The 25,613-nt window shown below is 35.9% G+C and overlaps 1 protein-coding gene across 6 annotated transcripts in view; it reads left to right on the top strand.

Moving 5' to 3' along the window:
* NRXN3 (neurexin 3) overlaps window positions 1-25,613 on the top strand; it is a 1,287,124-nt gene that overhangs the window by 1,124,225 nt on the left and 137,286 nt on the right. For 4 of the 6 annotated variants that reach the window (XM_081936219.1, XM_081936218.1, XM_081936220.1 and 1 more), the window contains one exon: window positions 17,419-17,505. The exons of the other annotated variants lie outside the window; for them this stretch is intronic. In XM_081936219.1, coding sequence (XP_081792345.1) covers window positions 17,419-17,505 — 87 coding nt within the window. The remainder of the gene's footprint in view (window positions 1-17,418; window positions 17,506-25,613) is intronic. 6 annotated transcript variants of the gene reach the window in all.

Below are 25,613 nucleotides of genomic sequence, written 5' to 3'. Positions count from 1 at the left end.
TGTGTCCTGAATTTGACAAACCTACTTCTTGATAAGCTTAAAAATGTGTGATAGACAACATCATCACCAGATGTATTTGTTACTCATTGACAAATCACACTCAACATGTAGTCCTTAATGGAACTACATCTACATGGAAGGAAGCAAGCAGTGAGGTACCACTGTATATAAGGCTAAGTGCTATTACTTATTAACCAGCCACAGTGATCTGAGTGATTATCAATACATTGGGTCCCATACCCAAAAAATATCGTATGGCACATAGAAATTCTTCATGTTAACAACATTTACATCTGTCAGTTGCAAAAAGCCACACTGCTTGGATCTGCATATAAATCACAAAAATACATTATGACATCCTGGATTCTTGGGAAGAACTCAATGTTTATGAAGGCCAATACCAATAGCAAATTGGCAGTTGTGACTTCAAATGTTGTGATCAGTTAATTAGTAATAGTAACTTACTTTAGTAATAACCTGGGCTGTCCATGTTGTTCAATATAAAGTGGAAATAGTTGGCTGGACCCAGATGGAACTTGGTAACGTGGATTAAAAGAAAACTAATGACAATACACCATACTTCGTACGCAAAAAGTGATATTGATCATCTGTATTTACCAATAACTGAAGGGGTTAGAGAATTTCTACAGGTGAAACAAACTGTGGACAAAGAAAAACATGGCCTGAGTGACTCCATTATGAAAAGCCAAAAACCCTTGCTGTAGTTGGTCAAAGAAACCTCTTGAAAACACCAAAGGTAGAAGTTGAATACAGAAAAGAAACAATTGGAAACTGATTTGTTAATTGAAGAGTAGAGCGGAAAAAGCTGACTTAAAACCCATATGGAGTTGGTTAAGATCAGGGGTGTTACAGAAAGAAACTGAAAGATTGATTTTAGTGATTCCAAAGCAAATTTTTCCCCTTAATTGCATGACGGTGAAAATTGGACATCTAGAAAGCAACAACAAATGTCATCTTTATACTGAAAAGAATGAAACAATTGACCATTTAATCAGTGACTGCAGCAATACAGGCATCAACATGACCAAGTTGCCAAAATAATTCATTGGAAACTTTGCCAGATGTTTGGATCTGAAGTGGTAAAAATTGCTGGGACCATGAAGTTGAGAAGGTTTTGCAAATGTGAGGATAAGATCTCATGGGACTTTAATATCCAAACAGACAGCCATCTTGTTTATAACATTCCTGATCTAAAAGGATAAAGTCTGGTTCATTGATGTTGCTATTCTCAGTGATGCTAGGATTGAGGAAAAACAATGGGGAAAATTATATTATATTACATCAATTAGATATAGGAAATCTGGTAATCTTTGAGATGCTACTGGATTACAATTCTCATATCTCATATGTTTTCTGCTGCTTGTGGAAGTTTGTCTCCCAAAACCTTTGAAGGACTACATAGTCTCTAATATGATCATCAGGTCAAACAAAGATGAATCCAGCTATAAGTTACAGAGGAAAAATATCACTGCTGCTATGTAGGAAGTGTCTTCCAGAAATTAATTATGAAGATTATTCAGACCAAGCACATAAACAGAATCCATCGCAGAGTTGTCAAAAGGGAACTTTATAGTATAATCTAATGCAAACATATCCAGATAGAAATTCTACGGCATATGCCTGTTTTGTTTGCTAGCAAATTTTGTTAAGATTGTAGCCTTAAATGTGATGGATACATAATTTCACACATTTTTGTCAAACATTATAACCTGAAAGGTTAGGAGATACTTTAACCTTGTTAAAGATGCTGCCTTGTGTTTTTTTTTTTTTTTTTTTTTTTTTTGGTGGGGAGGATTTATGGGATATAATTATAAGTTCATAAAATATTTTCCTTCTAGCGGCGATAGTTTTCATTCCCCAGAGAAAGTGGCAACAAACAAACACATATTTACTCTCTTCAACTCTGAAATGAGTATAAGTGCTTCTAAAAACCAAGTACCCAAGATTTATAGAGCTTGTACTACAATAAATTCTAGTTTCCCTCAGATCTCCTTTCTTGTCCTGCTATTGCTAGCCTCACACCTTCCTCTTTTATCTCCTTCCTCAAAAGGTTTAAATTTTAAGTTTTACAATGTAAGTCCATTTCTTGTATCATTTTCCCACTTGGGAGTGCAATGGGCAGGTTGCTTCTTTTCTTCACAGCTTCATTTTGACTTTTATTTAGCATGTTATCTGCTAGTGTTCTCCATCCATCTCCCCACCCCCAACCCATTTCACAGGCAGAAGATAAATAGCCCTATATCTTACAAGCTAAATACAATTACTGCTATCAAAAGCAGAGCCTTTCTCTCCTTGTAAATGTCTCTTGGAAACTGATAAGCTGTTCAAGACAACCATAGGCCTCTGCTTAATCCTGAGATTAAACATAACCACCCAGAAGACATCAAAAGATAATATTTAAAGGGGAGAATTGAAGGAAAAAGAGAGATTCTCAACTAAGATATGAAGAAAGGACATGCACACAACTCAAGGTTACAGTATTTTTAAAAGAACTAATCAAAATATCAAGAAGCTTGCAATTAGGGTGGGATATTATATCTGATAGCATTCAAATCGTCATAGATACGAAAGATGAAATTTACTAGGAAAACTTTCGGGATTAAAAAAAGAGTGAGAGAAGAAGAGATGATCATAGAGGTTTATTTGGCAGCAATTGAGGGAGTCAGATCTATGAAACATGGTGAAAGCACCACAGTTGGCCCTACATGAAACTTGACTAACAACTGCTTTAGGGGACAGTAGGTGCACTCTTCATGGGTTCCTTAGTTACTCATCATTGAAAGATAATTCAAAGTATGCTATACAATGTGTTTTGGCATTGAAATCTCACCTTTTGATGAGGTACTATATCTCATGAAAAGTATCACTAGTTTTAAAATAAAAGTCTACTTTTATCCCAGCCAGCCTTTGAATGAAAGCTAGGAAGGGAAATCATTTCATTCTTTACCTTTATTCTTTAGCAAGATATCTTAATTATATACCGTGATATACTTTTGAGATCCACTACGGTGCATCAACCAAAAAACTTATCTCCAATCAATGTGATCAAGCTTTGTTTGTTAGCTGGTGATACAGATTCAAAGTTGTCTGTAATTGTTATCAGAGATTCTGTTTCAAAAGCAAAACTTCATATATGGATATAGATCTTCCTTCATGTTGACCAAAGGCTGTCTGTGGACATTTCTCTCTAGAATAGGGGTGTCAAACTCACATTGTCATGGTGGCATCACATGACGTATTGTGACTTCCCCCCCCCTTTGCTAAACTGGGCATGGGCAGCACAGGCTATGAGTTAGACACCCTGCTCTAGAAGTACATAAAGCACACACTGTATTTTTCCTGTTACAACATTACTAGGGTGCAGAAGTGAAAATCACAACCCTACTCTTGTGGAGTAAAGAATATAATTTTTGAATAGAGTATTCACATGAATGAAGGCAAATGTAATTGTCCTAAGGTAATGTTGCAGGATCCAATCTGGGTTGATCACCAGGACTTAGTCTTCTGAGCTTTTGCTGGAGTCCATCTTTAAGGAACTTCTCTCTACTGGAATATATGCTCTGAGTGATTCTATGCATTGTACGTATTTATCTGCAGCAAGGTTTGGTATAGCTTCTTATTGGTTGTTGATAGCCATCTCTTAAGTTGTTGGCTATTGTTTCCTTGTGCTGCGAAGTAGTTACACATTAAACTAAGAATTTTGGTACATGATGTACCTAGGCTTCCTGAGACAGTACAAAGCACAAGCTTAGTCCCAAAAAACCTCTTTTTATTTCAACGGCTATGAATTATCTTCATTCATAGCCCATAATGAGTCACAAATAGTTTGTAAAGAGTCCGACAGAAGTCTGCCAAAGTCTTTTGGGATAAGACTGATAAGCACCCACCTTTATTTCCCTTGAAACGCTGCCAAAGACCTAATTGCCAATAAGCTTTGCAAAGCCACATGGAGTTAAAACGGAGCTTCAGAATTTAAACCAACCAGAATGAACAAAGTTGCTTCCTGCAAAGGCTCACATGCATTTGCTCCTCCTTTATGTCTTATGGGAGGGGCCAATAATCTCCAAGCCTTACTCCCGAGCTGCCTCTTTTGTCTTAACTGTTCTTGCCCTCTGGCAGTTCTGCGCATGCACGCACTGGGAACAGGTTCACCCTGTTCCTCTTCCTCACTGATGTCTGACTCTGGAGGCTCCGGGGGCAGCACATAACTCCCAGATGGCTTGTCCCTTCTCTGCCTCTGACACAGAGCCCTCGTCCGAGCTTGCCCAGACTCCAGGACTGGTCCATGTTCCTCCCCAACCTATTCATTGTCTGACTCTGCTGCCAGCTCCGCAGGCCGCCGGTAGACCACAACACATGAAGCCACTTATAAGTGTTTTCATGCAGCAGCTTTTTCTGTGACTAGGCAAATATATCAATTGTGGATTGTTTACTGCAATATTTGAATCCAGAACTATAACTTCTGGCATCTAAATAACATTTAAGACAAGAGTTATAGTTGATCTACTAATGTAGGTTCTTTGGTTGCAGTAAACTGTCTTCCTAGGTTTTGTATATTATGCTTTACCTTCCAAATACATGAAAGCAAGAACAAAATTAGAATTAATGGGATGCAAGCACAGGCAAATAGTTTCTTCACATTGTGATAGTAACACCAGGATTGGAGTGCCAAATGAACATTAACAATGGGTAATTGGAAATATTCAGTGCAGGTGTATTTGAAAAATTTTTCTTAGAAGGAATTGCTTAAGATGGTCATCTACTTTAGTCTAATTAAGCATTACACTAAGCCAAGGTTATATGAGTGATTAGATCAAAAATCACCCCAAATCATACATCCCCATGCTCGGTGCAAACTGTTAAAAAAATAAACCATGCTTTTTTAAAAAATTGAAAGAGGAAAATATTGTTTCAAAGTAATATACAAAATCTGTGCTACTGACATAGTTTAGATTTAGGCTATTTCACATTCCCTTCCATATGACTTATTAATGATAAAGGAATATCTTGTGCCAACTATTATGCCCTACATACAGTATTTACAAAAGCTATCAGTGTGAACCAGCCCACTTTTGAGTAGAAAGCTGTTAAGAGCTGATAATATTTTAGTGTGCTCTTTGGGGAACTGTCTATATTCTTGTATGTTTATACTGTCTACTTTATGACAGCTGAATTAATGACGGGAACATGGCATCAGCTTCGAATGTTTAGCAGCTTTGTGGATTGTTTGAGATCTTTAATGTTCCTTTTCATGCTTGGGGTTTGTACTTTTAATTTTTCATCTTTTACTCATTTTGTGGGATTTAAATGAATCCTCCAATGCTTCCTAGAAGTGCAGTTGATGGCAATTCTACTGCACTGCGTAGTTCCCTAAAGGAATCTAAAATAAATTAAAAGGCAGGGTTAAAAATGCAGCCCTGGAGATCCCTGCTTTGAAAGATGACACTTACAGCAGTGATTAAAGCATCATAAGTGGATGAAAACAAAGGTGGGTCTCAGGTTGTGACAATGGAGTTAGTTTATGTGCATTGTCATTATAAGACTGAATTAAAGCAAACATGTAAAAATGGCTCACATTTAGCGATCTCTTTCCAGACTAAGAGAATCATCTGCAAATATCGCAGATTTATAAAGACCATAGATAGATCTCTTTCCCTCATGGATTAAAGCCCATCATATATTTTATTCCTAATTTACTCCTAAAATTCATCTGACTGATCATTTGTGTTTCACTAGGAAGAGTTTTGAAATTTAAGTTTTCAGTCTGATAATTCTTTCCAATTCCTTTACAGTAGTCCGTGATTTAAGACTGTAATAGAGTCTACCCTTCATAAATCATGACATCAAAAAGAGAATCCATCATGTGTGACTGAGATGCTTTTATGACCTTGTGTGTGGCAATTGCAGTGGTGGATTTCACTTTTTTTTTTACTACCGGTTCTGTAGTAAAACTGGTGGCCGTGGCTTGTAGGCATGACAGGGGAAGGATACTGCAAAACCCCCATTCCCTCCCCACTTTCCAAATTTCCATTACCAGTTCTCCAGAACCTGTGAGAACTGGCTGAATACCACTTCTGTGTGGTTGTTAAGTGAATGCTACTGTCATTAAGCAAACCCCTTGTTCGCCATGGGACATATTTGCCAAAAACTAGAAGTAAATACCAGGTTTTGGCAAAAATGTCATACATCATGGTCCCATGATCATGTGCAAATAGCCATAAATGCAATCCAGTTGCCAAGTGCCTGAAATATGGTCATGTGATCCTGAGGTGAGTCAGAAATCAGATCTTTAGAACTAAATCAAAAGGAAGAACTTTTGGGGGTCTATCATAAATTGGAATGATCTTTAAGTGATTGATCATAAGTTGAGGACTAACAGTATTTCATTGGGATCAGTCATTCTGTCCATATTTGTTGTACCTAAATATAGCATGTGAAAACAATATGCAGATAAAATAATAATGCCAGATAAAATATAATATTTCTAAGGATTTTAAAATAAAAATGTATAAATCTTAGCCCAAAAATATATTATTGCAATTTTAAATGGTAAGTATTGTTTTACTTCATTCACGTTAATAAATCAGATAATAACATGAAGGTGGTGGGAGTAACTAATGTACTAAAATATAGCTTAATACCAGCTGTAAGATTTGCTAGGAAGCTTATAATGGCAAGTGTAAAGTGTTTAAAATATATATAAAAATATAAAAACATAAATAAAAAAGTAATAAAATTGCTTAAATAAACAGCATGAGAAACCACTAACCAAATTAATGAATTTGAGATCAGAAATCTAAAAAATTACAAAGTCTTTTACAGGTTTTAAATATGAAAATATAGAAATATTTTGAAAATAAGGTGATACACTGTCCAAAATATATGTATAGTAGGCTCACAAGGAAAGCTGAATTAGAATGCCAATATTCAAAGTGCTAAAAACCATCCTTGAGGGAGATGGGTTGGCTAGAAATATAAGTATAATAAATAAGTAAAAGAAAAAATAAATAAAATGTAAAAGCAAAAGCTCATTTTTGCAATATAATCAATATATGCATGTCTATATGGGTGCACATAAAACACTATGTGGATATAATTTTATTTCTGAACTTATTAGCAATTATATTAATGGTGATGCATCATAACATCTCAACCTCATTAATTGTCATGAAGATAAAACAAAGGGTGGGAAGAACTATAGATTATACTATATTGAGCAGAAAAGATGAAACATAAGAATAAATATAATCAGGGAGGGATCATGATCCAATGGAAAAATTAATTAGTATACACGTCCCATTAATAAACAGTTTGTGAAATGTGTTAATGAACACTTACACATATTTTCATGTGTGTATCTCCAAAGTAAATACTATTGCAATAATTAATAAACATTATATTAATAGATAAATGTTATAACAAATGTGTTCCAATATCTCAGGGTTGCCACAAAGAAGAGGGAGTCAAACTATTTTCCAAGGCACCTGAGGGTAGAACAAGAAGCAATGGGTGGAAACTAATCAAGGAGAGAAGCAATTTAGAACTGAGGAGAAATTTCCTGACAGTTAGAACAATTAATCAGTGGAACAGCTTGCCTCCAGAAGCTGTGAATGTCCCAACACTGAAAGTCTTTAAGAAGATGTTTGATAGCCATTGGTCTGAAATGGTATAAGGTTTCCTGCCTAGGCAGGGGATTGGACTAGAAGACCTCCAAGCTCCCTTCCAACTCTGTTATTGTATCTTTGTGTATCTAAATATTTTGCAAATTATTATTTTTTTCTAACTTAATGGTTTGGTGAGTATTTTCCCCTAACAAGCATATTTTTAACCTACTTTTATTGTACACATTTTTGAATGCATTTATTGGCAGGAGGTGATTTTTAAAAGCTCTCTACAGTTGTGTCTGAGAACTATCCTTTGTCCATTAAGCTCCCTTTGAGACACATGTCTAAAATGTCTGGATGGTGAAAATAGTAAATAGGTATGAATTAGTGTCATATGATGGATAGTTTGAATATAGTCCAGAGAAATTTACCTTTAGATATTTGAAATTAGACAAGTATTCAATCTATTAGTGCTATGTCCTTATCTAATTCACAAACTAATTGTCAGGTCAAAAACCAAAGGGCATTTATGATTTTCAATTTTTTGAAAGCAATATTCTTATCTAAATATAAAGTTTCATTAGAGTCATTATTCAAAGCTACTAATTACCTTTAAGCATTCTGATGACATGAACTGTCAAAATCTGGTGTATATTTTGTTATAAAAACTAGAGGAAGAAAGACTTAGAAAAGAAAAGGACGTTTCAAAGATATTTACTGTTTTACTATTTACTACTTACTGTTCCACAGATCAGGCAAAAATTTAGAAATGAGTTGGCTTGGTAAAACAGGTCTAACTTCAGTTGACTTTTTCTCCTTCCACTGCTATATCTTGCCTCCTATTCATCCTATCTTTTCTACCCATGTTACCTTTGATCCAAGCCTGTGCATTGGAGTAGCTTTAATGTGAAGTTTAGCTCTTGACAATGAAGCATCACAATGGGAAGAATGAAAAACAAAGAAAAGACTTAAAGGAAAGATCAGGATCAGACGGGGAGGGAAAAGGAGGTCAAGGTCATCATAGAGTAGAAGAAATGAAAGTACAGAAAAGAAAAGAAAAGCCAGAATAGCCAGTTATATAACTTTTTTTTCAAGTAAGAAATACATTGAGAAAAAGGACAAATGTTATAGAGCTGAAACAAATTTGAAAATAGTTTCCTGTTCAAGGGCCTTAATGACTTTTTTTTCCCAGTGGGAACACTGAAGTACAAGTAGGTTATCCTAATTGGTAGTGAAAAAGTTGGAACAAATTTTTTGTAAAGGCCTATAATTTGGTGCTTCAATTTTCCTGTATGAAGCAACTTTTTAGTATTATAACAGTAAAACTGCAAATAATGTTCCAGGAACAATGGGTAAGTGTGGACCAAATCACAATGATATACAATGAATGAATAAGAAGCCATACCATTCGGGAACCCACTTCTATTAAGGAGATTGTAATACAATACAATACAATAGGAGAATTTGAAGGAACCTTGGAGGTCTTCTAGTCCAACCCCCTGCCTAGGCAGGAAACCCTATACCAGTGATGGCAAACCTATGGCACGTGTGCCACAGGTGGCACGTGGAGCCATTTGTCAGGGCACATAAGGCTGGTTCACCCTTTTTTAAAGCCATCTTTCACCCTCTCCAGGCTCCAGAGGCTTTAAAGGAGCCTGGGGAGGGTGAAAAGAGCCTCCCCCATCCCCCTGGAGGCCCTCTGGAGGCTTCATGAGCTGCCCGCCAAGCACTTCCAGTTTGCTCGGAGGGTCGTTTTGAGCGCTCCAAAGGCGTCAAGGAAGCCTCCGGACAGTCCCTGAAGCCTTTGGAACGCTTAAAACGGCCCTCTGAGCAAACCGGAAGTAACTTCCGGTTTGCTCGGAGGGTCATTTTGAACGCTCCAAAGGCAGCAGGAAAGCCTCCAGACGGTCCCTGAAGCCTTCAGAGCGCTCAAAATGATCCTCCGAGCAAACCAGAAGTCACTTCCGGTTTGCTCGGAGGGTCGTTTTGAGTGCTCCGAAGGCATCAGGGACCATCCGGAGGCTTCCCTGATGCCTCCGGAGGGCATCCGGGGGGGCAAGGGAGGCTGCTTTCGCCCTCCCCAGGCTCCTATAAAGCCTCTGGAGCCCGGGGAGGGCAAAGAAAGCATGTAAAAATGGGGGGAGCGCCTGTAGTGCATGCATGCACACTTGGGGGTCGCACATTGCATTATGGGTATGGCACGCCCGCACATGACCCCCCTGCGGTCCCCCCACTTATGGCACGCGAGCCAAAAAAGGTTTGCCATTGCTGCGTTACACCATTTCAGACAAATGGCTATCCAACATCTTCTTAAAGACTTCCAGTGTTGGAGCATTCACAACTTCTGAAGGCAAGCTGTTCCACTGATTAATTGTTCTAACTGTCAGGAAATTTCTCCTCAGTTCTAAGTTGCTTTTTTCCTTGATTAGTTTCCACCCATTGCTTCTTGTTCTGCCTTCAGGTGCCTTGGAGAATAGTTTGACTCCCTCTTCTTTGTGGCAACCCCTGAGATATTGGAACACTGCTATCATGTCTCCCCTAGTCCTTCTTTCTCTTAAGCTAAACATACCCAGTTCCTGCAACTGTTCTTCATATGTTTTAGCCTCCAGTCCCCTAATCATCTTTGTTGCTCCTCTTTGCACTCTTTCTAGAGTCTCCACATCTTTTCTACATCGTGGCAACTAAAACCAAATGCAGTATTCCAAGTATTGGCTTACCAAGGAATTATAATAAAAAGCATTCAATAGCCCTTTAACAATTAATGTGATACCTTTTTCAAAAATATGTTTGTCATATGGTTCATCAGATTCTTTATGTGAAGTAAACTAATACAGTGATAGGAACAGGTAAAAAATAAGATGAAATTCCTAACCTTCTGACCCCAATGTTGCTATTTGGAATGCAAGATTTTGTTATTAAATGTTCTATGGAAGAGGACTGTTTTCATCACTTCTTTAAAGGATAAAGTGAAAAAATAATCTGAGTTCTGGAGCCAGATTGTTTCATATGAAGGGACTGCCACAACACAGATAATTATCTAAGTTCCTGATTTCCCAGTGTTCCTCAAGGTAAGATCATGAAAGGCAGGCTGATAAGACTCAGAACAGATAGAGGTCGTGAGGACCCAAGATATTTAGGACTTTATAGATAATGAACAGTTCCTTGAATTAGGTCTAGAAACCCATCCACAGCCAATGGAACTCCTGAAGTTTAACTAACACTACTCAGCAATAGAGCAATGACACTCTGTTTTGTCACTGCCTGTGTGATCTTGAAATGCCCCTCTAACTTTGCAAACCTTTATAAATGAATAATCTGTTAGACATTATGCATTTCTGTCCTCTCTTTTTCTAAAAAGAAGTCTTTTCTGCCTTTAATACTTAATTTTTTGTATTCATATTGCAGTAATACAAAGACTAGATCTGAGCTCCAAAGTCTGGTGAATACTTTGTGTTACTTGGCCATGCAGTATTGGAAATATAAGTTGAGAATAATAGTTTTGTTTTTCCTCCTGAATGTTTTGTGAAGATAAGCATTTTGCTGACAACAAAAGTATTATACAGGAAATCAATATCAGTGATCCCAATTCATGCCTTAGAAATAGGACATAAAGCTGGGTTCTATTCTAGAAGCTAGGACATGATCAAAAAGAATTAAGTTTGCTCTTGGCAGTGTTCTGTCCTAGGCTTCACAAAATCACAAAACAGACTCCGTGTCCCGACAAAACCCCTTTTTATTAAGCTAATGTGAATTCCTCTCATTCACATCCAGCAAAGTCGTGACAAACAGTCTTTCAAGGGTGAATTTACAACCACAGACCTTATCAGGCTTGGAGAGCTGCCAGGCCGATATCTTCTAAACACAATGCTGTACAAGAAAATACTTGTTACATTAGGAGTCTATGATAGTCATGAACAAAATTTCATGCTAATTAAGCAAACTAATTGTCTCCTGCAAACTTGACTTCCCTTTCGCTCTTCTTTATTCCCTATGGGAAGGGCCATTCACCATCCACCTGTTCCTTTACTCCCAAGTCGGTCCTTGTTCCTTAACTGTTCCCTTCTCCTGGCAGCTCTGCAAATGCACACATTGGGAGCAGGCTCTAGCTGTTTTCCTTCCCCACTGATCTCCAACTCCAAAGGCAGCTGAAAAGTGTTGGACAGCCCTAGCCCAATCTCTGCCTCTGACACAGAGCACTCATCAGAGCCTTCCTCATACTCCGGGCCCATGTTCCTCCCCAACCTCCTCACTGTCTGAGTCTGCCACTAGCTCTGCTGGCCATTGGCAGGCCACAACAGGCAGCAAGCTATTCTGGAGAGCTCTCTATTTCTTAAGATACATTTTTATTTGGGAAAGTGGTGGTTTCAAACTATTTGGCCTATATGATAGCTCTGCCATTGAGCAAGAACAAATTTTGGTTCCTGCCAAGGTAATAAGGTGATTAATTGCTAGCAAACGTGAGTTTTATTAATTTACTTAGTCTTGAAGAGTAATAGTTATTGATAAACCTTGTTATTCTTTAATAAATTTAATCTCTTTCTGAATTTATTTATTATTTATGAACAACATAATGTTATACATAGCCAATTGATACATAGTGTCTTTAAAACATATTATGCTACCTTCTTTAGAAGAAATTATTGTTTCTCCAAGTTTCTTATTAATACATTCAAGGATTTCATAACTTATCAGATTGTCTTAATATCCCACTTGAAAGCAGGCATGTTCATTCTATTTTTTGAAATTGATTGAACCTTTATGCTACTCTGCTTTGCTTCCATAACACCATTTCATCATTACACATATATCCATCAAGGAGCAAAATTTAACATTATCCAAATAGCCCTTTTATTTTTGTGGTTTAGAAACTCTTTTTTTGGTTTAGGAATGGATTTAATGGAACAAATTCTATTTGGATGAAAATTTGCCTGAATTTTAAGGGGAAAATGAGGAATGTGTAATGAAGTCGAGCTTGTTTGTGAAATATTTAATGAGATAAATGAAGCAACATACCAGTAAGAACCATAAGGCATAGTTATATATTTAAATTAGCCAGGAAATATGTGTGTATAATTTCTGTTTCTTTTATGTAGTTTTGTAGAATGGAAGAAAGGAAGTAACACTTATTGTTTATCCTTATAAAGTGCCATTTAGTTACATTTTTTTCTCACACATACAATGCATAAGTTATATTTGTGTAACTTCCTCTTTTAGAAGCATTAAAGTTGCCAAAGTCATTTCCCCCCCCCAAAAAAAAAACAAAGGATTCTCTCTTTTTTTACTTTCTTTATTCTTCTGTAATTTTACACTAATAATATAAGCAGATACAATGAGGTTTTTGAAATAAGCAATTACAATGATCAAATTTGCATTAGCAAATGGAAAAAGCCACTGATGTATCTTTGGCCATAAGTAGCAAAAGTTAAAAAAAAATGAAAAGTATAGCATTTAAAAACTTTATCTTCTCTCTGCTAAGAATCAGATTATGAAATATAAAATATAAATGACTGAATGCTTATGTTCATGGAATTAAAATGCAGGCATTGTGAGTTTCTTTTTCTTAAGAGTTCCAGGTTAACTATCCAATGCATTTGTAAATTATAATTATATAGTTTTGTGTAAAGTAAAAGCATTATTGGTTCCTTATGAGGTCTATGTTATTTTAATTTAAGATGCTTCCTAAAAACAGTATATTTAATGGATTTGATGTTTGTAATTGGTATTCATATAGTCCTTTCTTCACTTTATATTGCTTGTGTATAATTGTAAGCAACATGTCCTTTAATTCACTCTTGTCCATGAAATATAAAGATGAATACATTCTCATGCACATGTTTTTACAGTTTTGTGAATGGTTGACATAAATGAAAAATAAATAAATAAAAAGGAATATGAAAAGATTCTAATGTTACAATTTAAACTGTTGAATTTCCAGAAGTCCTTCAGTTTTACCCCTAATATTAATGGTATCTTGTTGTGTATAAATAAAATGATTTTCATAATAAAAATATAAACTTAAATTTAAAATCAAAATTTTGAAAGAGATGGTAGAGATTAGCAATTCATTTCCTGGGTTTGAAGAAGACACATTGCTTGCTGTACAAAGTTTAATTTGATGCAATCTAAGTGATGTTCATAGGATTGCACATTGTACACTGTTCTGCTATATTTCTTTCCATTCAGGACCTTCTTTCTTCGTGTTCTAGTAGCTTGTTTTTTATCACTGATTTCTAAGTTATAGTTAACAGAACCTATATCTGTTAGGATTTGTAGGGCCAACCTAACTATTAGCCAGAATGAAACAGCCATCCAAAGTAGTAGACATTTTGGAATATAGTAATGTGACTAGGTGCAGTTGAAATAGAACTGATGTGTCATAAAAACTGCCTTGTAAATCCTAAATTAATTTTCTGCCTTTAGTGTGGTGGAGAAAATTGTCCTATTTCAAGTGCTGAAGTAAATAGTTGCACCAATTGGCTTCTGTACAGGGAGTGATGCCATCTTCTTCTTTGCTTTATAGAATAATAGAATGTATGAGCTAGAAGAGCTCTTATTGGTCATGTTCTCAAATCTCTTGTTCATACTAAACCACCCTTGACAGATGACTCTTCAGCATCAATATGTAAGCTTCCAGGAAGAGGTGATTCGCCTCTGTTCTAATCAGTGTTCTTTTGCTTGACAGCTCTTACCATCAGGAAAGCCTTCCTCATATTCAGCCCCAACTTCCTTTTGATTTTAACTATCTGTTCTTGTCCTGCCCTTGGATTCAACAAAGAAAAGGAGCACTCTGTCATGCACATGATGTCCTTTGAGATATCTGTAAACAACTATTATATCTCCCCATAGTCTCCTCCTTTGCAGACTAAATACAGTATGCCCAACTTCTTTAACCATTTATCATAGGATGAAGTTTCTAAAACTCTTATTATCTGAGTAGAAATCCTTTGAACCTGCTAAAACGTCTCTGTGTCACTTTCAGTATTCAGAACTGGATGCTGCATTTGAAGTGCAGTCTAACCAGCCAAAGTATAATTGGAACTGCTACCTTAGATAAGCTAGACCCAATAGTTTTATTAATGTAACACAGATTTTCATTATCCCTTTTAAATGCTGCATCACATCGCTTGCTCATAGTCAGCAAGTGATTCACTGGCACTCCCAAACCTTTTGGTTTTGCCAGAGGTGAATGCGGAAGCATAAAATAAGAGAAAAGGCTGAAGAATTCATTAGCACAGCATAGAAAAAGAATGACTTTGACAGCAAAGCATGAAGTAAATAGAAAAAATATCTACATGCAAGACAATAAAAAGATATGATAATGTTCAATAAAGGATTACAGGACAGAATTTCATGTCTCCTCAACTGGGAGGCCTTCATCTTCATGAAAAGGAGCTATAGAGAATTCCCAGATTGTTGCAGCCAATGCAAAATTCTTTTCCTGGCTAGGTCTACACTGAGGCTCAAAATAACTAGAGTGTTTGTCATGTTTTATACTATTACAAAATATAGGGGATATAAATAACACAGTACCTGGAGTTGGTTCAGTGATACAACTTGTCAGCAGTTCGAATGAACCTGAAACATTTGAATAATTGCCAAGGACATTTCAATTAAGATATTGTCCTTGGTTTATATCTATCCATCCTCCTTTCTAGAGATGCTGGACAATGTTGTATGTGCTGTTTGTACTTCTTGCCTAATAGCTATCAAAATTTATGTGAGATAGAACCAGCCCATTCATCCTAGCTGACCTTCCATGTGCCTGGTCTTGGCAAAACAATTCTAAAGGAAAGATATAGCATTCAAGCTAAACTGTAGAGGACATGATCAATTAAAGATTGGGTGGGGAAGATATAGAGACCTGTTTGTTTTTGGAAGAGCTAAAGGTTTAACTAGCTATACTGTCTTTTGAAGAGAAGCTATTTTATATAGGAAAGCATAGGGGAAAAAAATAAGTCACATCACTTTAACATCTCTGCTGTTACAACCATCTTTGCCAAAATTACTACCCCTTCTAATTTAATGTACCTGCTATAAAATTATAAATTCAGTACTTATTATATTATTTTTCACCACACAGACATGTAAAAACAAAACATTAAACACTGAGATAGTGTTTTCTAGATAGTCATTATTCTAGAGATCTGCGCTCAGCAAAATGAAGGTTTTGTTTCTTAGCTATAATGTTTGCGATGGGAAGCTGGAAACTATATAGGTGTATCTTACTTTTCATCAAAGGTATAACTCACTAGATCCATTGGACTACCAATCCATTCTGAGAATGGTAACCCTATTTAATCTGGAGATTTTAATATTCGTGCTGAGATTCTGGAGGTTACAATATCAATTCACTTGTTCCCAACATATCAGAAAGGCATCAAGTTGAAGATGTCTGTTACAAAGCATACTGTATATTTTTATTGTAATCTTTGATGTGGTACATGGAAAGTACCAGAAAACTGGAGGAGAATCAATGCTATTTTAGTCTTTAAAAAAGGGAAAACAGTAAAAAGAAACAGAAAACTACAGACCAATCAATTTGACGTTAATACCTGAGAAGATAATCAAGCAGTGGATTTGCAAACATTTAGAAAGGAACAAGGTGCCTACTAAAAGATAGCAAGGAGTTGTTAAAAATAGACGGTGTTAGACAAATTGTAGTATTTTACAAAGTGACTAGATTAGTAGACCAAGGGAATGGTATGACTTAGATAAGAAGATAGTAAGAATGCTTTTTTCTGATTTTCAGGCAAACATAAAGTTTGGAGGAAGGCAGTGGGTGAAGGGAAATTTCTACCAGAGAAAACAGGCACAGAATTTGGAAGGATCTTGATAGATGTGAATATAGGACCATATCCAAAAATATGAAGCTTCACAGTGATAAATGTAGGCTTGTACATTTATCTGGAAAAAGCAAACAACTATTGAGGTCAGGATAGGCAGTACCTGATTCAGTAGTAGCTGGGGGGGGGGGCTGGACATCCTAGCAGATCATAGCTTAATATGAGCCAGCAGTTTTCTTCAGTTGGCAAAAGAACCAGTGCAATCTTGCATTTCAATAAAAAAGAATGTTGCAACAGCAAAAATAGTGACCTGCAGGCTAATCCTATGAAGAACAGTTAAAGGAATAGGGAATGTTTACCCTACTGAAGATAAAGCTAAAGGGAGGGATTATATCTTCCAATATTTGAAGGCCTGTCAAAATGAAAAATGTGGATTTATTACCCATGGTACCTGGGTGTAGGACAAGAATCACTGATGAGGATCTTACAGAAGGAACTCAAAATTTGCCTAGACATTTGTTTAGAAAAGTACTAAGATTTCCACATTGGGTGGGAGATTAGACTTAAAGATCTCCAGGTTCTTCCAAACCCCATGATTCTGTATCTTACGTTAGCTCCTGTGAGACATTTTCTATGAATGCAAGAAGAGGGCATGGATCAGGCATTCTCATAATTCCAGATTCCTATTTAGTTCATGTAAAAGCATATGGAGTGTAGGAAAGTGAGCCAGCACGATTCCTAAACTTGATATGTTTGATGGAAAGGATTACCATGCTAAACCTACTCTTCATAACAGACATGCTTGAAACATGGAAATGTTCTTCTAGAATTCCAAGAAATGAGAGTGCTATTCTCTACCATTTTAAAAGAAATCTAACTACATATCTTCATGTTTGTTTAAATTCCTTCATAACTAAATGAATAAATCAAAGTAACTTAGAATGTTTTATTTTTTTAACAATTTCATTGACTTTTCAGATTGTTTTTAAGCTGTTTTTTAAACTTTAAAGGAAACACTGATACTGCGTTCCAATTGGTAAAACAGAAAATCCCCTTCAAATATAACCGACCCGTAGAGGAATGGCTGCAGGAAAAAGGTAACCATTGTTAAAACTTTCATTTTAAATCCATTTGATTCTAAACCCTCATTTTTAAAGCCTGCAAATAAATGTTTCTTAAACTGGAATCGCCTGCTGCATAAATGACTTTTAATTTTCATTATAATTTGTGTCAACCTCCACCTGCCATATGTTGATAAATCATGCTATAATACATTGCTATTAAAACCAAGTTAAAGGGACGAAATTCAAAGTTTACTATTAAAAAAAATCAAAGCAAGAAGCAAATGCTAAGACACCATTTTAAAAAACCAAAAAGGAAAATGAAACAACATGTATTATGGCTACATAACCACTGCATGAACTATTTTTAAATAATATAATCTACATCTATCTATGTATCTCATCAAAGTTGTCTTAAACTTGTTTAGAAATCTAACTGGTCAAACATTATTTTCAGATATCCCATTCCCTTTTAAATAATGTTACAATTATGTCTGCCCTCATCATTTTAATGAAGCTAATGTGTTTTGGGTATTTATTTCTCCAACCCTTGAATCCTAAGGGATAGCATTTAAATGTTCATATAAGCTCTATAGGGAAAAGTGAAAAAATGTTGTGTATTTTTCAGAATACACCTTGTTTCAATATTGTTTACACTAGTGTTTTTCAATTTTACAACTTTAAGATATATGGATTTCAACTCCCAGAATTCCCTAGCCAGCTATGTTAAAGTTGCCAAGGTTGAGAAATACTGGCCTACATAACATAGAAATTCATGCCATGGAATCTTGCTGCATGATGCAATAACATATTCCCATTTGGATCAACAGAACAGACCTGCAGATACATTTTTTATTGATGCATTAATGAGAATGCTAGTAGTATAGCCACAGGTAATTGATTTGTATTTTAAGACTAGCTATTCTCATCCTTGGTTGCACTCTACACATATCTTATACTTACCTAAGGATAAGTCTCATTAAACTCAACTGATTTTTCATCTGAATAAAGTTTTGTGGACTTTTGATGCATACCTTAATCTAAATACAAAGATGAATCCATCTGCAAAAAAATACATTTATATGCAATACCAGATTCTATGTGGACATTCTAGATTGAAACTATTCTATTTTAGAAATGTAGGACAAGCATGCTTCTTTTCTGTTTAATAGTTCACCAATCCATTGATTTCCCAAAGTAATTTATAGTCCTTAGAAGAAGCAACTCAAATATGCTCAAAAATATATTGCAATGGTTTAATGAGAATTCTACAGCTGCTTAACCACTTTCCAGTGAAAGTTGATTGCAAATATTGCTCATGGGATATAGTTCAAACCTTATTGAAATAAACACTGGATTTACAACAGTGTCGAACTCACGGCCATGGGCTGGATGTGTCATATGCTGGCCATGCCAATCCCTGGTTTAGTGAAGGGGGGGAGTTGCAATAAGTTACATGAGGACAACATGTTGTCGCAAGTTTGACACCCCTGGTTTACAATAAGAGTATTCTAGGGGAAGTTAACTATCTCATTTCAGTTAAATTATAATGATCTCAGCCAATAGAATCTATCAATAGATACATTTGTGTACACAACTATTTCCCCCTCTATATACATTTGTTTATAGTGTACCATATTGAAATTTGTCCCTGAAGTTTTGTCCCTGACCCCCACATCCGTACTAATCAGCTAAAGAGTGGTCTTTAAGCTTGACAATTTTAAAACTTGTAGACTTCAACTTCAAGGATTCCTCTGCCAGCATGGCTGGCTGAGGAATTCTAGGAGTTAAAGTCCACAAGTCTTAAAGTTCCCAAGTTTGGAGACCCTCTAGTTACAAGATAAACTTCACATATTTCATAATACACATAGTTCCTGTCGTCAGCCTTTTTGAATCTAACTCTTTTGAATACAAAAAAAATGTTTAAATAACACAAGCTGTGTTACAAAGCTGATTCTTTTCCCACAGCTGGGATATGATATAAAATAAAACATATCAGTCCAGTTTTATAATTTAGGAAATCCTGGACCAATTTTTGCTTACCTTTTTAGTGTCTCTGCTGGAAAAAGTTTGCCATGCCCACCCTGGCCCCCAAGATCAAACAAAACCCTGATGTGGCCCTCAATGAAATCAAGTTTGACTCCTGGTCTAAAAAGTGGATAACTTTCTTTTGCTAATCTCAAAAGGATAAAGTCCCTTTAACAACAGTGCCCTTGCTTTTGTTAAACCGGTGCATGCCCAATGCTGTGATCAAGCTCATTTGCCTGAAAACCTGCTGTTGTTTTGTAGTTTTTTACCCCTCTCTATAAGTTTCACTTTTTTGTTTGCTCTTTTGTTTCTTTATTTCCTAAGCCTGAGATAAGCATGCTGAAAGATATTTACATGTCTACTGTCTTAAGAGTTCTGAAATTGATGTTTTTGCCATTGTCAGTGGTGATGGTGGTGATGACGATGAACACAATTTGATGACGTTGCTTTGTTAAAAGACAATCACTTAAGACAAGCACAATCTAAAGAAAACCACTGAGATCTCAAACATTTTTAGGGAGAAGAGGAGTGAGGTGGGCCTTGACACGGAGCATCCTAAAGACATGTTGTACTATTTAGTAGGGCTGTATACACTTTAAAAATGATTCCAAAGATCTGCTTTGACTTTATGCAAAAATAAACACAGCACCAAGGCAATCATACATCTCTTTTAGGCATTACATAAGCATTACATTAAGGATGGACTTTTTAATTCCGTTCATTAAAGCTCCCTCATATTTTTTCAAGTTCATACAAAAGGCTGAAAAAATACCTGCCATATAAGCAGAGAGGTCACATGCTTGGGTAAAGTCCAAAGCATACTCCTTCCAAATTGTTTTTTGGAACATGACAGCCCTACTATCTAGCTTATCATAGAATGGGATATACTATCATTTTCTATAATATCAGATTTTTAAAGACAAGGTGTTTTGATTCAATGTTATTTGGACATGTGATAAACTAGAGTGGGGGGAAACCATACCGGTACCAATCTGTCATTTATTCACTCATCTACATTTTGCCAACCCATGCAGTCATTCATTTATTTCTTAATGCATCAAGAAAGTCTTATGTCAGACAACCTCGTAAAGATGATGAGTGAGAGGATAGATAGCTATCAAAATGGAACATGATAAATTGATGGCTGCCAAGATGGATGGATTGCTCTGTCAAAAAGAGAGCACTGAGAATAGCTATCTGCCAGACGTAATGGACCCATAGTAGAATAATTTACAATTAACACAATGGATGCCATGCCAAGAGAGTTGGGTGTCCTTGAATCCCAGCAAAATTAATGGCACTTAAGTATATAATGAAATTCTTAAGTTTTTTTAAAGTGATTGAATTGTGGGGGTGGAATTAAAAGTGTGTTTGCAAGGAATGCGAAAGCTGTTTCTCCATTATAGGAAAGAAAGAAGAGAACAAAATGATATTTATCAAGAATTTACAATTTAAATGGATTGTTCCTGTAAATTTTTATCCCAAAAATCTATTAATTCAGCAATGTATTATTTGTATGCACATTTACATAGGAATATGGTCAATTTAATCAACACGCATAAAGATGTGCTCTATCAATCAATTAACCTCACAAATTTTATTTGTATAAAATCAAAATTAGAATTAAGTTTAATTCTCTTATGTAGTTGGCAGTTATCTATTTATAACTGCATAACAACTGATAAACAAAAGGAAATTCAATGTATTTGGGCTTTCAAGTGTTTAAGAACAATCCAGGGTTTGTATTACTATTACCATTATACATAACTTTTCATTATACATAAGCCTTCTCCATTCTACCATCTTCTGAGTAGTTGGGGATTGTAATTCTAGAATTCCCAAGTACCATAACCACTGGAAATGCTAGCTGGAAATTCTGGTGATTGCATGCCAAGCACACCCAGAGGCTGCCAGATTAGGGCAAGAACATAGTCTTTATAGTACAGTAGCACACCCAGCATTGTAGTATTTCTGCCCACTGCTACCATGTGTCTGTGAATAATGAGAGAGAGAAATAGACAGAGGGATAAATCACACATTTTCATTGGATGATACATAGAAAACAAGCACCAATTTTTGAACTGTGAAGTGAGAACTGGGGCTACTGTGGGCATTATATATGCCCAAACAACTATGCTAAATTCAACTACTCTGAAATACCTGCTTGCTGTTTCATGTTTTCCTTTTCTTTGTAGAATAGGAAACATTAAAATGCAATGTATAATGATTCAGAGATCTGCTGCTACCCATTCCTGGTTCACGAGTGAAGCCAGGACAAATAATCATTATCAACTCTGGGTAGCAATAAAGTGGTTATTTAAAGACTGCTCAGTGCTCAGTATATTGACAGCAGCACCCGAGTGTGGGAGAGGGTTACATACTGCCATTCATTTTCAGATTGAAAAAATAAGAATGAGAAAATAATTATAAATATATTCCAGCATGCATGTTGTTGTCTGCGGCAAGATGCAGTATATCACCCAACTTATAATAAATTGGCAGTTGATGGCTGATTTGAAAGCAAATGGCACAAAACTACCTCATCCATCAGCTGCTGATTTTTGACAAGTTTTAGACAGATTTGTAGCTTTAGCTCCAAAATGTAACATTATGAACCAGATCCATACATTCTGTAGTGCAATTGGTAATCTGATGGCCAGACTTTTCTTTTTTCTTTTTCTTTTTTAGATTTCCTTTACTGTTTTGTCAACAGGAGAACCAGATTATATGGACATTTTTAAATTCAAAGCCAAATCAAATTGATTTAAAGGGTTACAAGTTATATCTAACCTGGATGAAATAGTGGCAAGCACTGCTTGTCTTTTATGCAAACCCCACAAACAGAATAAGGAGAACCTCATGAACAGCTAAACATGTCCTTGTTTAGCAGTCACTTGTTTAATTATGTTTGATGTTATAATGGCACTGAGCAAGGAGAGTTAAGATTCATCCTTGAAATCGAGCTGCTGCAACATCTCCACAGTCATACGATCATGATTTGGGCACTTGGCAACCACAGTCACATGATTGGCATTTGCGACCTTGACTGCTAGCTTCTGGCAAATAAAGTCAATGAGGAAATCACAAGTTGCAGTCATTTGATGTTGTATTTAATGACCACACACAATGCACTTAACAACTACTGCCAGAACTGCCATCATAAGTCAGCACGGTCACATGAGTTTAAACAGCTTTAAAACCTGTTGCTTAGGGATGGAGTTCCAATTTTCTCAGTTAACTGACTACACATTCTACATTCTCTTAGTCACAATGAGCTCCCAGTTCTACAATGATGCCTTTGAGATAGAAAATATGTACAAAACTGTTTACTAACTTTCTTATTTTCTAAGAATGAGATCTATCACATTAGGAAAGAGAGAGAGAGGTCTGACCTGACATTTCAGCTATGCATGTTTCCTCTATACATTTTTTTTCTTTTTGCCCATTGTTTTCCACTTAATCAAGTAAAAATATTTCACACAAGTGGTTTTAGTTTAAAGCAGAGATCCTCCAGAGACCTGTGATTGTCCTTTTAGCAAACACACACTTTTAATGTCAGTGTTTTGTTATAAATTGTAGCTGTGCTGTGTGTTGCCTGCCTTGTCAGCTATGCTAGAAGAAGAAAATCATCAAGAAGAAAACACGTGCATTTTCTTTTTCTTTTTCTTTTTTTAAAAAATTAGGTCATCTGTTTCAGGTAATTGTATCTAGGATGTTGGAACAATATGCATGGTTATATTTCTAAAACAAATAAATCAAATAAAGCTTTCTCATTTGCTTACACATGTTCAGTTGCTCTCCCACACACACTAGCACCAATGGAGTTTCACAGCCTTTTTAAACTCCTATTGGAGGACACAAATTTTGGAAAGCAACAGTGAAGTAAATATTTAAACCTCTCTTGCCCATTCATAATGGTTTTGAACTAGATTGGGTTTTTACATGCAACAACAGCCATAAACGAACAGCAAAGAGATTAAATGCAAATTTGGTTTGGTTTTATACAGAGTAGATCTATAAAGTAATTTAATGAACATAGCATGACTGAAATACCTAAGATTGAAATACCTAAGATGGTAATTAAATGAAGACTAATTCCAACAGTTATTAAATTAATTTATTGGATTTTGCAGCTGCATTACTCCAAACAGGCTCTGGGTGTCTTAAAACTATTTAAAGTACATAGTCATAATCATGATCATTAGGACAGAGCCAAATAAATAAAATATGCAAAAATGTTATGGGCTCCACAAGTACTCAAACCCCAGGCCTGTAAACAGAGCTAGGTGTAAGAAACTTCTAGAACCCTTTGAGAGTAATAATCATAAACTCCGAGGGATACTGTTCCAAAGATCTGTGAGAGAGAATGTACTAAATCTGGAGTTAGCTCTGAGTTTTCTGGATAACCTAAGTATTGTCAAAGACAGTGGTTGATACTAAGGGTGTGTCTACCAACTAAAAAGAAGAAATTAATTAAGAAAAGTGAGATGCAAAATCTGTCCTTGACACATTCAATTATATCTCAAAACAAACTAGGCAAGGTTCTTTGAAAGGTGAAGTATTAACTAGGAAGGTGATGGTCTCTCTCACGTGATATGCTCAAAGTCAAAATAGTTGTCATGGATCCTGTAATTTGAATTACAGAATTAAGCAAGGATTGGACTCAATGGCCTAACATGTCTCTTTCGATTTCCAAAGACATTCCATATTTCTTTCCATTTAAAAACTGTTCACTTCTGATACTCTGAGAAGTATTTATAGTTCTTCAAAGGAAGAAATGTGACTCAGAACATGTTGGATTTGCATGTAGGATCTGTTGGAAACTCCTTAAATCAAATACATCTGTTCCTAGAATTGTGTGGCAGATAGAAAGGGCAGCTGCACAACTCCAAGAAAAAATACAACTATCTGAAAGTGTTTCCAACAGGTGCACCTGTTTTTTTCCCCCCAAATCGCATCTCTCCCTTAAGTATGGCACAGCCCTAAAAATATATTTCATGAATGAGAAGTCTTCCATGGTACATTCAACAAGTGCAATTTCTTCTTTAAATACTATATGACAATTATACTCTACCCATCTTTTGGTGATCTCCAAAGGGTGGGCATGGTAGTATTTTTGTCTTTGGTTCTCCTTGGATTGTTAAAGAAATTAAAAGTATGTTTTGGTGGAATCCACTAATTTTGCTTTGTGTTATTAGACATGAAGGATGTCATTATCAGAATACCAGTTGGGTCTCAAGGCAGTCTTTGGTCAATACTTAGGGAGGGAAATTAGAGTAAATTATGTAGATAACTTTCCAGTTTCTAGAAGTCACTTTTTTAAATGCTCTTTTCCGGCTGTTGATCATAGAATCTGGTCATAAGTTTTGAAATATCATTGCCTCTCAGCAACTTTTGTTTTTGGATGCCAAGAAAGGGATAGAGCACAAGGGGAAGGTTTGCTTGTTTTTTAAAAAAATAAGAGTGGCTTTGTACTGTATTGTGTAAAGCCATAAATGTCGAAAGGAATTGAGAGAAGAGCTTTTTCAGAATATCAAGGCCGGTTGAGCCCTTTCAAAATGCAAATCTAAATTACTTAAGTGTTATTATAGCTTTCCAAGCTAGGACATTTTCCTCACTCTCTATATTTTGACCTCCTTGGGGGAACGGATTAATTTCTCTCAGAAACATACCCATTCAAATAACATGGGTAAGTTTTGAGCAGAAGTCCTAATTCAGGTATAATTTTGTGGCAGTTGAATAGTCTATACATTTTCCCCCTATGGAAAAGGCAGAGACTGATAAAGTATCAAGTGTCATTTTCCAGCTGATAGCACTCCATGAGAATGAAAAGAAAAAAGCAGTTAATGTTATAGTATCTCTGAAAAAAAAAGATCCTGTGAATAGAAGTGTATGTCCAAATTTAATGAGCCCCTCAGAATTTTCCATGTGATAGCTGATACTATCATGTCATTACTTGAAAGAGTTTGGAATGAACATAGTCTTATTATTATAATAATTTCTATAACCTAAAAATGTCTGCAAGATTATCACTATAGCATTTTTTAATTTTTTTAAAAAAAATTGAGCCTAGCCAGATTTACTATTCTCTCACACAACAGCTTAATGCAACATGC

This window comes from Natrix helvetica (assembly GCF_964273705.1).
Source record: "Natrix helvetica genome assembly, chromosome: 1".
NCBI classification, from domain to species: Eukaryota; Metazoa; Chordata; class Lepidosauria; order Squamata; family Natricidae; genus Natrix; species Natrix helvetica.
The sequence above is the reverse complement of the archived record's forward strand: the minus strand, read 5'-3'. Positions and strand labels throughout refer to the sequence as shown.